The 18661-nt window shown below is 38.0% G+C and overlaps 1 protein-coding gene and 1 non-coding gene across 2 annotated transcripts in view; both read right to left on the bottom strand.

Annotated features, from left to right (window-relative positions):
* Positions 1-2186: 2186 nt before the first annotated feature.
* TRNAE-UUC (transfer RNA glutamic acid (anticodon UUC)) lies at positions 2187-2260 on the bottom strand. The gene has a single exon. It is a non-coding gene; the product is annotated as a tRNA-Glu (tRNA).
* A 7974-nt stretch (positions 2261-10234) lies between these two features.
* The window catches only part of LOC149838973 (uncharacterized), a 30058-nt gene continuing 21631 nt past the window's right edge, over positions 10235-18661 (bottom strand). Inside the window, exons 5-9 of the mRNA XM_090006910.1 lie at positions 17180-17242; positions 17030-17095; positions 16198-16284; positions 11209-11302; positions 10235-11058 (exon numbers count right to left, since the gene is read on the bottom strand). Of these exons, the coding sequence (XP_089863036.1) occupies positions 10529-11058; positions 11209-11302; positions 16198-16284; positions 17030-17095; positions 17180-17242 (840 nt within the window). The 3' untranslated portion in view covers positions 10235-10528. The remainder of the gene's footprint in view (positions 11059-11208; positions 11303-16197; positions 16285-17029; positions 17096-17179; positions 17243-18661) is intronic.

Raw genomic sequence — 18661 nt, 5'->3', positions numbered from 1 at the left:
TTGGCAACCGCCCGACGAAGGGATGTTATCAGCGCCGCCGCCTCTCACCGAAGGTTCAACCGATTGGCGACAATAGATGATCCACTCGGGTAGCATAGTCGTGCACAGCCAGCGTTCTCGTCTGTTGCCCTTGACACAAACCGAAAAAGCTGATGAAAAAGGGAGCACCTCCTCCGCCCTGAGGCACGATGTCGATCCCCTACCGAAGAAGAGGTCTGCTCCACCCACTCTGATGTTGTCAGTAGGGGTAGCTGGAGTTCGACGACCTCCTAACAAAGAGGGTTTTGCCTCATTCTTTGTCTGTAAGAATCAGAGGTCGCCAAAAACAGTTGACCTCCGGACGGAGGGGGTGTTACCTCCTCCGGCCTCTGTAGCAAGTAGCAGACCCTAGTTTGGGGTTTTCCTGCTCTTCTAAAACCGGTAACCACCACCCAGTGGAGGGGAGATTCCCTTTGCTCTTGTTGCAAAAAAAAAAACAGAGAACCTCTCTCTTTTTTTTTTTTTTCATCTCTTGAGCTCTGATCGCTCCTCCAATCGTTTGGATCTGGATCGCTGCAGTAGGGGATCTCTTCCATCACCAGCACGACCACTAAGAAGAGGTACCGCCGCCGCTACTGAACGGGCTTGAGAACCCGAAGAACTCGGCAAAGATGTCATCGGCGTTCCTGGGATTGATTAAACCTGAAGACATTGGGGCTGGCACAGCGTCTCTGGTGGAGAAGAACGTAGAGCCACCGAAGTCCGGCGGAGGGACTTGCCCTGTGAGCCCTTCTTCTTCGGCGGCTCTGCCGGACCCATCCGATCAGCCAGGCTCGGCCATCCAGCAGAGGCCGCACTCCTTTTTTTTCTGCTCGTTTTTTTTTTCGCAGCCTCACACCGGCATCATGGGCTGCGCGGTCTCACTTCGGATAACAGCCAATTCCCGTAGGCAAAACCGTCAACGGAGCCTGGTAGTTCCTGAACTTTCCATCTATGTTGAGTTACTACGCACACTGGAACTTGGGTGTTGAAATATGGGATCGGTGGTGTGCGCAATGGGGGTGAGGGACCAGGTCGACAGAGGATAAGAGAATGGGATTCGATTTAACAGAAGAGATTTCTTGGATTCTAATTTATTGTATCCTGCAAAGGCAACGGCTAGCTGATTCTTAGCCTTATTTGTCTAATTGGATTTTCAAACATGTTTGGAATTCAATATGACGTGGGGCTGTTTTAAAAGCTCACTACCAAGGTCATTGGATTCTTTAGAGAGAATCTAGTAACTAATTATGGATCCATACTTTGTGAATCCAATACTTAGTTCCTGTTGTCAGTTTCAGTGTGAGACCTTATGATCACACTGAATCCCTATCAAAATCCAACACTTTACCTTGTCCTAGCAGTAAAAGCCTTATTACAAATATTGACCTTCAACGGTATATTAAAGATTTGATGCTATACCACCGAGGTGGTATCCCATATCTAATGCGGGATCCTGTGCGAAGCTGAAGGCCCAGGTTGGAATCCCTCTGCCACATGGAGCTTAAGAGATATCTGGTAAGGTCTGCCTACCCCCAGTTGGACTTTTTTTTTTTTTAAAAAGGAGATTCGATGCCTGGCATTCTCCGTCTCTATGCAACATGCATCTTAAAGATGAAGGTAAAAAGGGTTTTTCCCAGTCTCTCTCTCATCGTAAAAAAAATAAAAACGATGCGTAAAGTTTCAAGTAAAAACAGGAGATCCAGCATAGCCCGTCGTTACTCATCGTACCCACCACCCTAGGGAGGATCAGATGCAATGTTAATGTACACTTTTAGTGTACTGCTTCACCTGATCATCAATCTCTATCTCTCTACCCACTCATTGTCGCAACTTGTTAAGTTTGACCACAAAGACACTGGTCTCAAGCTGCATCACAATTGGTTAGCTGGATAAAGAGATAACCACAGGGTCCACAAGCTTCCTGCGTTCAGTCGTTAATGCATCGAGGACCAATTAAGGATACATTTTTTTTCTTTTTTATATAATCCAAGGCAAAACACATCCCCCAATCACTGACCTCCCAGATGTCCCGTCTTTCACTAAAAACTAACCCTCCATGAGGCAGAGTCAACCAAGATACCGGGTTGACTTTGGTAAGATTTTTTTTTTTAATGAAAGAAACTTTTATTAATGATGGCAAAAAAAATAATTGCAAAAGGCAAACCTTCCATTGCCGGGATTTGAACCCGGGTCGCCTGGGTGAAAGCCAGGTATCCTAACCGGACTAGACGACAATGGATAGGTTGCAAATGAGGGATTTTAAATCTTATTTTAATTATATGTTTAAGATCGTGTATCCTGCCGACTTCGGTCCGTATCACATGGTCGTGATTCCCGTGACAGACCATATGATTTTCGACGGAAAAATCTGATCGGTGTTGGGTGTTAAAGGTGCATGTTTTACAGAGAGAGAGAGATGCTAGGGATATGTACCTTCGGTTAGTCAACATGGCTGCTATGGTGGTTTCCGATGAGAGTGACCGACCCGATTTTGCTTTTCTTGTCATGGACGATCCATCAACCATACATATATGGCCACCCTAGTGCATGTACATGCTAACTATATATCATTGAATCATATGTATAATGTTATGGTGCTCCGGATTTACCACAAGCACCTGCTAAAAACCACGGGTATAGACTACATCTTCTAAATCAGGCCTGGTAGATGCCTTTAGCACAGTTTGACATGACTCGTGTTTTGAATTATGTTTATTGGACATAAAAATAACTTTATTTTTGTCATAAAATTTTGGTACATTATGAGATCCATTTTTTAAATATCTTAAAAAAGCTACATGCACATCACAATCACGTGATCTGAAACTTGTTTTCCAATAAGAAATATATGTAGATCATATATGCAAGGTTGGATAAAAAACTATATTATATAAAATTTTACGGTTTTTAACAAGTGCACCCTACTGTTACTAATATATATATATATATATATATATATATATATATATATATATATATATATATATATATATATATAGAGAGAGAGAGAGAGAGAGAGAGAGAGAGAGAGAGAGACGCACACACTAAATGTGGCTTAGTTATAGCTCAACGATGATATTTAACTTATTTTGTGATTTTACAAGTAACCTGTCATTTTGTATACTGATTTTTCGATGTAAATGAATGATCCATTATTTCTATAGAAAATCAAAAGTTATTAAAACCTAGTCGTCACTGAGCAGAGTCAGTTTTATAAAAGCATTTCAAAATTTGCATTTTATCTTTATCAAAAACATTGACTCATCGTGATTCTCTCAAATGACTGTTGAGCCGAGAGAGGGAAACCAAACGCTATAAATCTAAGGGACTCGGTCCCTAAAAATACACAGAGAAACTTACCTCTATAACTAGAAGCCTTCGAAGCAAACCTCAAAGATGCTACTCAATTCCTCATCTTCCTCTTTTTCTTTCTTTTATCACTTAGGAAGTTCGATCTGCCTCTGTTTCTTCTGAAGTTGCTTCTGCTGCCCTTGCTCCAACAGTGGTATCAGAGCCAAGGTTCGAGGACGCTCCCCAAGTTGTGCTGCCTCCAACCTGCACGAAAGGAAAAGCACTAACTAGTGAGTCTACTCCTCTACATTTTTTCTCTCTGTCTCTGAAAACCCTAAATGGCAAACAGAGGCTCGACTTCTTCATGAAAGAGGCGATATTTTTTCTGTTTGTCTATGCAAACCAAAAAAAAAAGAAAAGTTTTTTGTTGTTGGATTAAGGTCGGTCGACTGCCATTTTTTCGACAGCACTGAGTGGATCTGAGCTCTGTAAACAGAAGCCCTCTCCTTTCCGGCATCATTCATTGTGCTCCCGGTTCTGCAGAGGGTAAAACCCTCAGTGGTCGAACAACAACCTGCAAATACCAAATCACAGAATAAGAGAAAAGTAGAAACTCGGGAGACCGAACACAGGAGGCAAAAAGGAAACTCGAGAATAAACCCTAAGTTACCAGAAAACTGATTTTCAGCCATCGTTTGGCCCTGGGTTTGTGTACAGAGGGAGCCTGCATCGAGAGAAGCAAACCCAATCACAGAGTTGGGTTGTCGCTGCCGGAGAACGGCCAAAAACTCTCTTGTCGTTTTGATCGCTTTGGAGCTCTGACAAAGAGGAGAGATAAACCCCCTTATCGAAATAAAGTTTTTGACAAGGTTTGGGGTTTTATATCTCGGTGGGCAAAAAGACTTTTTTCCCCTAAAATTTTATGCATTTTTTTTCAAAAAGGTTGTTATAATTCTTAAATTTGTAAGCCACCCCTTTTTACTTTTTTTTAAAATTTTTCAGAAATAGGCTTGCGTCAGTTGAAATTTCTAGAAAATATTCAAAATTAGTGTTGTAGAAATAAGATTTTTTTATTACTAATTAGCTCCTGGTTTCTATTAAATTCCATTTTAAGGCCCGAAATTGTTCTGTCTCATGAACATAGACCTGTTTTAAATTCTATTTTTATTTTTTAGCCTAACGGAAATCTTTTATTATTATTTTTATTTATCCTTTTTATGTTGACTTGCCATAAAGTAATAAAACAATATACTTTAGTATAAAATGACAAGTTGAGCATGTGCTTCTGAGCTAGCCAAAACCAACAAACTGAATGAGACTGATTTTCTAGTTTGAAAAAGATGGATACCCTTGGCCTTAACCCTCGAAGGTCTAGAATATGTTCTAAACACATCTATGGACAAACCAAGTGTTGAAGCAACCCAAGATAATATCAATATGTTTAGAAAATTTCAAAATGATGACCTAACGGCCAGAACAATTATGCTCACCTATATGGATGATGACCTAATTAGGGTCTTTGAAGACTATAAGACTGCCAAGGAGTTGATGGAGGCAATCGTCATGAAGTACGATACCACATTCGAAGTCCATATTCAACTACTACTTGAACAATACAATTCGTATAGGATGAAAGAAAGTGAAAGTGTAGTAGACTATGTGAATAGGATGTTGGTCATGGCTAAAGACCTAGCCATTACTGGAAATGTCATTCCAGACAGAATGCAGGTGTCCACTATACTAAATAGTCTCCCACATTCATGAAAAATTGTGACAAATGCACTGAGGTTAAACTCAAAAAACCTAAACCTTACCGAGTTGCCCTTATAATTAGCCATAGAGTAAGAACATATGATTAAAGAAAAAAAGACCGAGTTGATGGTGGCTCAAGAGACACCATCCAATAGCCAAGTACCCTTTAAACATAACAACTTTAAAAGGAAGGGTAATGGCAAGTTCTACAAAGGGAAAAATGCAGGTTTCAAACCTCAAGGCAACAAGGGCTCGCAAGTCAAGTGTTTCAAGTGTGGCAAGATGAGACACATTTAGAAGAATTGCATGACAAGGTTTCCCAACAATAAGAACAATGGAAGATACAACACCTCAAACAAGAAGAACGATGAAAAAGAAGTTGTTTGTGATGTACCGGAATGCCACTTCATGAATGAAGAACTCTTTGGATGGTGGGTGGACTCTGGAGCTACATGCCACATTGCCAAGTCTACTGATGGAGTCGTGGATCTTAAAGAGCTGGGTTTAGGAGAGCACGAGGTCTACATGGGCAATAACTCCTACAGTGATATATTAGGAGTCGGGTCTTACAGACTCAATGTCGGAGGGACTAGTGTCTTACTTAAAGATGTTCACTATGTCCCTTCAATGAGAAGAAACCATGTGTCTATACCAACTTTGACTGGAAAAGGATTTGAGGTCCGTTTTGTCCCAAGAAATGTCACAATGGAAAAACATTGTAGGATACTGTTTGAAGGAAAGTTTGACAAAGAACATGGCATGTTTAAGTTATGCGATAATAAAGACAACTTTTTCTCTTATATTGATTCTACCTTAATTATTGATTTGAATACATGGCATAAAAGACTTGGGTATATAAGCCTAAAGAAAATAAAAAAACTAGCACAACAAAGACTAATTCCTACCTTTAATGAATCTCACTTCGAAAAATATGAGTCCTGTATATATGGAACGATGGTAAGAAAATCCTTTCCACCTAATGTTATACTAGCCACTGAATTATTAGAGATAATATATACAGATATTTGTGGACCATTTAGAGTCCAAACACATAGTGGCATGTTATATTTTATAATATTTATCGATGATTTCTCAAGATATGGATACTTGTATCTTATCAGACTCAAATCTAAAGCACTTGAGAAATTTAAAGAATACAAGAATGAAGTTGAAAGACAACTTGAGAGATACATTAAAATTATAAGATCTGATAGAGGTGGTGAATACACCTCAAATGAATTTTGTGATTATTGCAAGGATCTTGGTATTAATAGGCAAAGAACAATGTCAAGAACACTGCAACAAAATGGTGTTGTTGAGAGGTGTAATAGAACCCTCTTGAATATGGTTAGATCCATGTTGGCAAGTGCACAACTACCCAAAGTTTTTTTGGGTGAAGCTGTAAATATAGCTATGTATACTTTAAATAGAGTACCTTGCAAGGTTGTCCCAACAACTCCATATGAAAGATGGATTGGTATGAAACCAAATTTAAATCATCTTAGGAGATGGAGATCTGTAGTTCATGTGAAGACCTTAGATCCAACTATGGATAAATTGGATAACAGATCTGCAAGGTGTATCTTTATTGGTTATCCAAAAGGATCAAAAGGCTAGAGGTTGTACCACCAAAGATTGGGACTAATTGAGAGTAGAGATGTTGAGTTTCTAAAAAATCTCAACAATGATCCAATTGAGGATCCATTTGATTTGCTAGATGATCTTGATGATCAAGATGAACAATTAGGTAATGAACCAATTATAGAATAGTTAGGCAATGAACCAACTGATTTTGAACCCTCTACTTCTCAAGGATTAAGTGGTCATAAAAGGTCTAGAGCTTCTCCATCCTATTTGGATGACTATTATGTGAGAAACTTTGCTACTCTATAGACCTTGATGAAATGATTGATAATCTCTCATATGCCGATGCAATTAATTCGAAAAAGGCATCAGAATGAAAAAAGGGCTATGGGTGAAAAAATTGAATCCATCGAAAAGAATCAAGTTTGGAAATTAACTGAACTTCTTGAAGGAAGAAAACCGATTGGTTATAAATGGGTTCTTAAGAAAAAGTATAAAGTTGATGGATCTATAGACAAGTTTAAAGCAAAACTGGTTGCAAAAGGTTTTTTCCAAAAGAAAGTGATTGATTATACAGAAACCTATTCACCAGATAATATTATCCATAGCTACTCATTATGATTTGGACATATGGTAGATAGTTGTAAAGATTGTCTTTCTTAATAGTGATTCAAAAGAAGTTATTTATATGACTCAGCTAGAAGGTTATGTGACAAATAATGATAAAGTGTACAAGTTTTAAAAATCCTTGTACGGCAGATAGTGGTATTTGGCTTTTCATAAAGCCATAACAAAGATTAGATACATACCGAATCAGTTAGACCACTGTGTATATGTGTGGAAAAGTGGAAGTCTATTCTGTATCCTATAATTATACGTTGATGATTTTATGTTGACTGGTAATGATAATGAAATGATAGTCAACACAAAGAAATGGTTACCAACTTTGAAATGAAGAATATGTGTGAAACCTCTTATATCTTAGGAATTAAAATCACCCGATACAAAGGTTCAAGGTTTCTTTGTCTAAGTCAAGAAAGGTATTTTGACTATATTTTGAAGAGATATAGAATGCATGACTCCAAACTCATTGGGACTCCTATTGCTAAAGGAGTAAACTTGAGTAAGAGTGATTGTCCTGGTGAGGGCCAACAAAGACTTGAAATTCCTTATGCTCAGGTTGTTGAAAGCCTAATGTATGTGATGCTATGTATAAGACCTGACATAAGCTTTGTAGTAAGTCTTGTTAGCAGATATAAAAGTAATCAAGGATGACCTCATTGGCAAGCTGTTAAGAGAATATTTCGATACTTAAAAGGTTCTAAAGGCTTACAATTGAGTTTTCAAGCTGACAACCTTGACTTGATCGAATACTCTGACGTTGACTTTGCAGGGTGCGAAAATGACAACAAATCTACTTATGGCTACATCTTCCTCTTTGGAGGAGGAGTTGTTGCTTGGTCATGTAAGAAACATGGTTGTGTGGCTCAGCATACTCAAGAAGTTGAGTATATCGCGTGTAATGCAACCGCGACATTTGCAGTATGGATCAACAGGTTCATTAAAGACTGAGCAGTCTCATGTCCAAGTGAGAGATGTTGGTGCATGTGGCCATGTGTTGCACGTTGTGTTTATCCATGAGTAGGCCTGCTCATGGATAAATAGAGTCTGTTTTATAAAAGCATTTCAAAATTCACATTTTATCTTTATCAAAAACCTCAACTCACTGTGATTCTCTTAACTGACTGTTGAGCAGAGAGAAAAACCGAAGGCTATAAATCTAAGGGACTCGACCCCTAAAAACACAGAGAGAAATCTACCTTTGTAACTAGAAGCCTTTGAAGGAAACCTCAAAGACGCCACTCAATTCCTCTTCTTCCCCTTTTTCTTTCTTTTATCACTTGGGAAGTTCGATCTGCCTCTGCATCTTCTGGAGTTGCTTCCGCTGCCCTTGCTCCAAGAGTAACTTGTCACATGTAAATGGACAAGTTGATTCCCAAGTGACTGAGTTTTCAAACCATGGATTTAAATACACTGGAAGATAAACTAATTAATATTTCACAGCTAAGAAAACTGGCTAAAATTAAGTTATATTGTCCTAAGTGATCAAGTTTCATTACCTAAATCCTATTTAGGTATCGACCTAAATGATACCCAGGTTCGTAATACATCTCGGATCTATCTAACGATTTATCATGGTCTGCTCTTACAGTGTCGCGGACCACCATGTTTGCACGTACACCTTTTGGTTGTGGAAGCCCCTCTTATATCGGCATGTATGAATGACTCTTCCTCCGAATTCTTCCATCCCGGGGATGTTGGGAACCAGTGGCTCAGCATTCTCGCCAGTGGCAACCACCAGCCATCGGCTTACAAACTCCCAAACAGTGGCTGTCTTTAGCCTCCAAAACCCGCCGCTTGCATCGAACTCCACAGATATAAAATCCTCTCGAAATCTTTGACTGTGCAGAGGATGGTAATTTGAACAAAGGAACTACTATTTTTGATGAATCAATCGACAACCGTTCTGAATCTTACGGCATCATTTTCTGGGCCATCCTAATGTCTCAGGCTAACCCCCCTTCAATCATCTCTCTCTCTCTCTCTCTCTCTCTCTCTCTCTCTCTCTCTCTCTCTCTATATATATATATATATATATATATATATATATATATATATATATATATTCTAACCAATCAAAATCCTACGGTTGTAGTTTGTATCTTCTCAGTCAAACCTTACTCAACAAGTTTACTTGATAGAAATCATGCTTTGGATCATGTTTCTTATATATATATATGTATATATGAATGAAAACCTGCCCGCTAAAAAACATGTCAAACTTACCCACCACACATTTTATTGAATTTTTTGTTTTTTTCAAAATTCTGACTGCACAGATGAATGCTTATTTTTATAGAAATCAGTTCTTGGAACATTTGATTCCAATGCATGGATAGGTTTTATAAGTTTCAAAAATCAAAGGCGTAAAATTTTTATAATTTTTTGAGGCTCCAAATACCATTTTTTGTATCCAACATTCATGATCCAAGTGTTGATCTCTAGTAAATCAATCATGCTGAACACATCTTTACCGTCAGAATTTTGAAAAAAAATATCAAAATTTTTCCGATGGGTAGGGTTGGCAACCAAATTCCAACCAATCAAAATGTTAGCCCCAAAAGGGGTTGGCTTAGTGGGGTTGGGCCTTTGCTATCATACTGGTGGTCAATGTTCGAATCCTGTGGGCATCATCCCCCCCCCCAAGCCAACACCCAGCATAGGACCTGGGGGAGAGGGTCCTAGCCCACAGAGTTTCTCCCCCAAGGAGATCGATCCTTTGATCTACCTGTTACCAGGGTTTCTCCGTGTAACTAAACCAAAAAGACACCAATCGAAATATTCAGTTACCAAGATCCAATGATAAATGAACTCGTTTTCCATGTCCCACTTTAAAGAGAATTACGTCGGCACCCTTCGTCAAGACCATCAGTTCATGAGATCAGTGGTTGACGCAATCACATGTATACATTAATGCAATCAACGGTTGTCAGTCACAGAAACCACAGGTTAATCTGGACATCAGTTTTGAGGATTTTAGACAAAATTGAACAAAAAAATCCAACTAAGTTGTAATAGTTTGTCCTCTCAAAATTGTACGCAGAACAGCTTTGGCCTCCTATGTAATGACATTAGCAAAAATTGGACGAGACGCATCTTACAATTAAGGGATCCTCATATTACAATCACAACTCTAAAATATACAAAGAATTTACGCATGTCTTTCAGCGGAGCAACCTCACATCAGGCCACTTCTCCAAAGATTACATCTGCTAACACTGAAGGGTCCCTCAACATGTGCTCGAGTCCTTCGCTGTTATCAAGTAGATCCAGCAGAAGCAGGTGGTGGTGCATTCAGTGGGGGTGGCATCGACATCTGAGGCAATGGCCTACTAGCAATATGTGGTGGTGGCACAGGCCACCATACAGGAGGTGGCACAACTCCTAATGGTGACTGTGGTCTCTGTACCATTCCCTGCTGTGGTGGTGGCATATTGACCAGGGAAGGTCTTGCTGGGGGCCTGAAGTGTAGCGGAGATGGCACCATTCCAGGTGGTGGCATTGCTTGGCCTTGCTGTGGGATCTGACCTGGCCAAGCTGGTGCACCTGATAAATGAATAGGTGGTGGGAAAGGTCCACCTTGTGATGGTGGTGGTGGTGGCAGTGGTGTGCGAATAGTTGGTATTTGCCCACCTGGGACTGGACCATTGACATAGGGCCGAGGCAGGATAGCGGCATTTATGGTGCCACTGACTTGACTGCTACTTGGAAGCATGGGGGGTCCACTTGCAAATAGGGTGTGTGGTCTGATCCTCTGAGAAGCAGGGTTGCTCGCAGCAAGTATTCTCTCTGCATTTTGATAATATATAAGATTCGATACATGTCAAAAAAGGGTGCCAAGAACAGCACACATCACTGGTTCTCTTCCCAACAACTTAAAAGATGAGCATAAAACAATACAGCAAAGAAGAATGCAATAATAAAACTCAGCCAGCTTACCTGCAGGGGTGCCATGGCGCTCTCCTTTGGTGTCTTTCTTGTATGCATATGACACAGTTATTTGACGGTTGCAGAGATACTGACCGTTCATTGCCTACAAAAAGAAACAACTTTGGAAATGGATGAGAGAGAAAAAGGACTAATTAAGTTGTTGATTAAAAGTGCATGAAACAGATAATACAAGGTTCACATGCTCAGGTATCGGTCAGCAGAGCCCAAATGGAAACAAGTTCCGGGAAGAATGTCAAAAAAATGAAAATGCATAAACATGAGATGTCACTGACGACAAGAATGGACTTGTTGGCGAAACCAAGCAATAGCAGATTTGAGTTCAATCAAGAAACTAGTTACTAGGAAACTCATCAATAATTTCTAAAGGTACAAGTACACAAAAAGTGAATTTCAAGAAATGAACCAAGAAGCAACACCCATGGAAATCCACAAGTACTAAACAATATCATGTTCAATAATGATCATTATCATGCTAACACTTGGATAACTCCGTATTATATACAATAAGCATCATGGTTTGCTATAGATAAAACATCCGTACAGAAATTCCTTTTTCACTTTTTCAGAAGATGTCTTGGCAAAAGATGAAGATTGTATAGATCAAATCTGACTAATCAAAGAAAATAACAAAGTAGCATATAGGAAACAAGATGAATGCAACACAAGATATTACATACTATTCTTTATCATCATAATACTTGAAATATTTCCATCCTTTCTGCCTGTTTATATAGGTGAAGGCATCATAGATGATGGAATTTATCATATACACTAGAAGAAAGAACTAGACTTTGTGCATCTACATATAGCTGGTTTTGACAGGAACATTTTACTTTTATAGCAAATCATATTTCAAGGCATTTTAAAATTTTCCAATCCTCTTAATCTTGGAGTGGTTTACATTGTAAGGCCCAAGCATTTAATTGGTTGGCCATCCAAGCAAACCAAACATTTTTATGAAGATGAAAGAGAATTTTATGCTGGCTTAGCGAGTGAAGAAGCTTGAGACTTGCTTATGTTGCATTTCATGGTAATTTGTAGACTTTGCAGCATGGATGATCACTTCTTACCATGCTGGGCTTGGACAAACATAAAATGGGAAATTTTCAAAAATACACCTAAACTTTTGGTGATGCACCTAAGCTTTTTCATGGTTAATTATCGAATTTATGTCTGTCAAAGTTGCCACTAAATGTGAGCTGTAATTACCAAAACTTAGGTGTGTTTTTATATTATCACCAAAACTTTAGGTGTCAATTCTGAAAATGTTTTCTGGAAAAGTTTGTTGTCTTGAGGATAAATCAGTAACTTTCTCCTATTAACTCAACTTGGGTTAATGATAACCCAAGTTAAATTGACAGCAACGCGTTTTTAATTAACAGCAGCATAAATTTGCACATGTTTGTAACATAGTTACCTATATCGTTCAAGGTTAATCATGGAAAAATTTTGGGAGTTTAAAATTTTGAAAAAAATATAAATAACAATAAAAAAGATAATAAAATAATAAGTTTGGCATTATTTTTCTTCCAAAATATAATGAAACATGTTTTAAAGGTTTTAAAATATAGAAGAAACAAAAAATAGGCAATGCAAACTTAAAATAAAAAAAGTTTTTCCCAAAAAATATAGTGATATTATCGTGATAATATCGCAATATTTTGTCTTCTGGTGATATTTTGAAAATATAGCGAGATATTCCCTTTAATATCGGCTACCTTAAAATGTCGGTATTTCTCGCAATATTTTCAAAATATTGGTGACAATGGTTTGTAACAATATAAAAAACTTAGGTGTGCCTTTTATTATCACTAAAACTTTAGGAGTGTTTTAGAAAATTTCCCAAATAAAATCTTCTGTGCATATTGTTCCCTTCTATGCATGGCCAATGGTGAGCTTAGCTCCATCAAGCTCATGAAGCTTGAGCTGTTAGGCTTGGCTTTGGATGAGCTCAAGCAGATTTTGCATTAAAGCAAAAAATTTCATTTAAGATAAGGTGAAGGAGCATGATTTGGTGTCTCAAGCACAGAACAAAAAATAGTATTCCATAAGAGTTTCATAGAACCAAGAGGTTGGGCATTGTGCCATTTGACTTTTATGAAAAAACACATCATTGTAATAGGAGAATCTGCAATTCCTTGTTTCTGAAGCAGCTTCCAAACTCTACTTGTAGTTCCAGTTATTCTTTGACTTAGTTTCATGCTTCAAAAGGATAGTTCCTTTCAAACAAGCCTATTATGCAAATGCATAATTTCTGAAGAAATGAAGCATGTTTATAAGCATCCATTCAAATTTCATTTATTTATTTAGATCTGCATTTAAGGTAAATATTTAGGGGTCATTCATATGTCCGGGCCTAGATAAATCAAGTTTAAATTAACATTTTTATGACAAATAAATGGATAAAGAATACAAATGTGTTTAAAACACATTATACCTTATTTTTAAAATACAGTTTGTCCAAGAGACGGGCTTTAATAATAAAAATTAAATATAAAATCATATGTAAAGAAAAGCGTCACATACATAAGGTTTATCTAACATTAAACTAATTGTATTTAACATTAGATGGATTCAACCTTATTAAAGTACTAATATACCCTTCAAAGAATGGCATTTTTTAAAATACATGGTTACTTTTTGAGGTCAAAAAGGTAATTTAGATAAATTCATAAAGTTAGTTTTTGGAAAATATGCTTGACTTTTCATTTCCCTCAAGTTCAAAAGACATAATGCCCAAAAAAATAACCATGCATTTTGAAAAATGTCATTTTTTAAGGGTATTTTAGTTATTTTAATATGGTTGAATGTAGCTAATGTTAAACACAACTAGTCTGACGTTAGATAAACCCATATATATAACATTGACATGCATAGAATACATTCATGCTTGTCAATCACTCAAATTTTATGATATTCATCCAAATATAGATGTAATCTAAAGTTGCTCGTGATGCTGAAAAAAAAAATAGTAACAACTCCACGTGCAATATAATTTGACAGAAAGCACAAAAAAAACATTTTCACAAACAAAATGAGTAACAAGTAATAAGCATCACCATCATATCCACAACATTGAAGCAACTTCTCAAGTTTTTTCAATGAAGTCCTATTGTCATCAACCACCAAAACTCACATATTAGCTCTATGTTTGCCTTCTTCAAAATGCAAAGTTGTAACAAAACCATAGTATTTGATGAAGGGTAGCCTCCCAACTCATCTGTTTATGCCAGAAATTAAGCAATAGAAAATGGAAGACTCACTGAACAAAAGACATACAAATAATTGGGAATTTAAAAAGGGAAAAAATCTTAGATTGCCTTAATATCTTTTAGCCAAATAACTGTGGTCAATCTCTTGGGATTTTTCTTGTCAATACTCTGGTTGTGTTGCCTTCCTTTATTTGATCAAGGGTTGTAAAGGAAGAAGACCATGTCACCACCCTTGCAAAACTTTCCACTTTATGACCCATTTGGATTTGGTCTTTTTTCATGGCCAATGAAAAAGGAGAGAGAGAAACATTTTCTTGATAAGGAATGGACAGACTTTATTATGACAATTAAGACAAAGAGAATTACGTGGTAACTTAAGAGTTTTTGAAAAATTACAATATGCCATGTAAGTAGTACCTTTTTTTCGGAAAACTATATAGAGAATGGATAAACACATTTTTACTGACATTGTTAGAAGTTAGAACACATGGCAAGGATGTTAGTTTAAAAGAGCTCATGAAGCATCTAATTTTTGGTACCTATTACCCTCACTTCTGCTTTTACAATATTTCGGACATGAAAATTGTTCTATCCTATGTCACACGGACTCGGCTCCAAGGTCGCCGCACCCGCGTCGACACGCACCGACACGGGTGCAGCTCGGACTCGGTCAACCCGACCCTGGGTGTGGTCAACGCACCCAGGGTCATTTTGGTCCATTTTTTGGATTTTTTTTTTTTTGAATTTTTTTTTTTTTAATTTTCTGGGCTACAGCTGTAAGGAAAAAAACCCATCACAACTAAAAAACCTGTACACTTTCAAGTTTTAAGTACAGAATGGGCACAACTCAAGTTTTTGTGGTTTTTTCCTGTATGAAGAAAGTGAATTATTACAGTGTATGAAGAAAGTGCCCAAAAGTGAATTACTCCTGTATGAAGAAAGTGTACAGAATGCCTTCACAACTCATCACCTGTCCCCTAATGGGCACAACTTTGACCGAGTCTTATTTATATATATATATATATATTATTTTATTTTTTAATATATATATAGCCGAGTCCCCGTGTCCAAAATTTTTGAAATTGCGCCGCACCCGTGTCGCACCCGCACCCATGTGACATAGGTTCTATCAAATTAATGCATAAAGTGTCGCTCTCTCATTAGACAAGGAAGCCAGTTGATGTACAAAGTCTTAGGGGGGGAGAAATGTATGTGCATAGAGACTGAGGGCTTCAGATGTGCAGATGTAATTTTAAAGAAAATAACTAAGCCATATGAAAATGAATGACTAAGGCCTCGTTTGTTTCATTCTCATGTAAAAGAAAGGCTTTCCATGGGAATGGGCACAGATTTCTAAATAATCATTCCAGCTCAGCTTTCCCATGTGAAAGCTTTCATAAGGGGAGAGGTATGAAAGAATTTACACATAAAAAGCGGTAGGTGGTGGGAAAAACTGGGGCCCATTTGTGCCAACATGGCACTTTCCCACCATAATGATTTGATGTTTGTTTCATTCATGGTGGGAAAGGATTACATCAGGGTTGCCAGCTCAGCGCTTTCCCATGTAAGTTGCATGAAACAAAGGAGGCCTAAGAAATGTCTCAAACAAAACTTCAGCAAAAACTAGTTTCCATCTGATTTTCTGCAAAGGAAATTGAAAGTGGAACTACCTCTATTGAAGCATCCCTTCAGAAAACTCTATACACGATCAATGCTTACAATAAAGAGAATCCAAAGCAGAGTATCCTGGCAAACTAACAATTACCTCAATAGCAGCATCAGATGATTCAAAGGAGTCGTAACTTATGAAGCCGAAACCACGAGAATTTCCAGTCTCTGGATCTCTCATTATCTACAACAGAAAAAAAAATTGTTTTGATATAGACAGTAATTATCACCTCTATAAGCCACAATGCATCGAGTAATACACCAATCCACATCCCAATTACAAACATGTTTTTTGATTGTTTAAAAAAAGCTTTTAAGGTAGAGCAGGAAAACCGAGCCAGTCAAAGCTCCTTATTCATGAAAAGATTAAATACTGCTTACATTTGCATCAGAAATAAAAATTACATAGCATGGTTCTCAACATCTAAACTCATAGTAATGCCCTCTATACCCAGTAGCAGCATTTGTTCTTTCCCTGGACACTTTCATTTCCTCCCAACCATACAAAGAGAAGATTGGGGAATTGTAACTAATATAGAAGACATTTTGATCATTATTAATGCTGGTAGCCAGAAGCAGGAATGGGAAAGACAACACCAAGAAGAAGGATGGTCCAAGTAGTTTGTGCTGCATGCATGTGTATTTATTTCTTTTGTGCTTGTTTATTTGGCATAGATCTAGTATTAAACAAAGTTGATGCAGGTGTGTGTGTGTGTGTGTGTGTGTGTGTGTGTGTGTATGTGTGTGTGTGTGTGTGTGTGTGTGTGTGTGTGTGTGTGTTTATCCTAAGCTTTACTTAAATGACTTGGATAGAAGAAAATTAGTGATTTCTGACATCTATGGAAAAGTTCCCAGAGGGTTGAAAATACATGAAGAAACCTCAATAACAATATAAAACAGAAATAGCTGCAGTAGACAACAGAAAGAACCTTTGGATTTGTGACAATGACTCCAAATGCACTGAATGTATCATAGAGAAGCTTTTCATCCACATCCTGCATCACTAGTAAGTTAAGTGTCATGTATTTAAAAAAAAAGTTTAAAGAAATAAACAGAAAGATATATTTATTTACTCATACCGGATCAAGATTTCCTACAAAAAGGTTTGCACCGATGTCCAAACTTTTCTTGTCTTGGGAAGCCTGAAAAGGAAAAAATAATGTCAGATAACCTCAGTTCTGATCTCTCACGCTACAAGTGATAATTGTTAAATAAAACCCTGCATCTTCTGCATTACCTTTTGAGAATCATCACTAGAAGGAAACCAAATTAAGTAGAAGTCAATGTTATATCTTTGTTTTCTTTCTAGTCTTTTCTCTCTTAGCAACGTAGAGGCTCTTCCAAACATGCATCATACATAGTCATAGATAAACCACGGTCCCCTGAACCTTTTACCTATCTTGAGAAAATAAAATCCACGGAAGCTGCTTTCGAAGTTGGAAACTAAGCGCTTTCAAGATTTGGTTACTTTGTCATGGGACATGTGCTTCCAAAGACATCAAATTTTCAACAATGATAATTGAGCTTTTATTAAAAAATAATGTATTTACATAATCAATTGTAAGACTCATGCTTTTTAGAAAAAAAAGAAAATGTTTTGGATCCAGGTTGGATCCAACCCGAATCCGGGTCTTTACCCCCACCCCACCCCGATGTTCTATTTAAACCCCCCACAGGGGGGTTTTCCTTTTTATAAAAAAACATTGAAGCCCTCTTGCCCTGACTCTCCTTTAATTTGCTTGACCCCGATCCCTTGCCGAAATCCCCCCTCTCGTCTTCTTCCTCACGCCGAAGCACGACCCAACCCCGACGCCTTCCCTGTGCACCCCGAGAGCTCGACCCCAAAACCCCTCCCGTCTCTCGTCTCTCGTCTCTCTCCTATTCACGCTGGAGCCCCCCTTCCCTCGCCGGAAAACAGGCCCGACACCCCCTCTCTCGACTCTTCCCTTGCTCACCCTGAGCCACACATCCATCGCGCACATCGAAGCCCCGACATCCCCGCATCGGAGGCACGCCGGAGCCCCCTCACCTCCCGATACCCCTCAGGTACGTTGCCCTCCTATGATCATTGCAAATTTTTTTCTCTTGGTTCTCTCTTTTCCTTCTTTTTTTCCTTTCTAGCCTCTATTTCCTTTTTTGAAGGGGAATAAAAGATAGAAAAGAAGAGAGAAAAGAAAAGGAAGAAGAGAGAGGAACTTTTTTGCAAAGGTCTCACTTGACCTTAATTTTTAAATAAATGTTTTGAAATTACTCGCCTCCGTTTTTGAAAATTTGCGAAAAAATGGAGAGACCGGATCCGCTCGTCGGTACGAGGTTCGACCGTTCCTAGGGCCTTTACTAGGGGTAATCGAACCAAAGATCAAACTTATGCCTTTTTGCTTTGCCTAAATATTGTCTAAGAATTTATTCGAAGTCTAGAAATGCATAAAGAATCATGTTTGTGTGAATGCAAATGCAGAAATATATGCTTTTGAGAAAATAATTTAGAAATTTTGGGATTTTCCAAGCAATTTTGAAATAATTTGAGGATAGGGTCAAGATATGATTTTTGAAAGTTGAAG

Source organism: Nuphar pumila, chromosome 5, assembly GCF_984573655.1.
Source record: "Nuphar pumila chromosome 5, dmNupPumi1.hap1.1, whole genome shotgun sequence".
In the NCBI taxonomy this organism is placed as follows: domain Eukaryota; kingdom Viridiplantae; phylum Streptophyta; class Magnoliopsida; order Nymphaeales; family Nymphaeaceae; genus Nuphar; species Nuphar pumila.
Note: the sequence above shows the minus strand (reverse complement) of the source record. Positions and strands in the feature narration are given on the sequence as shown.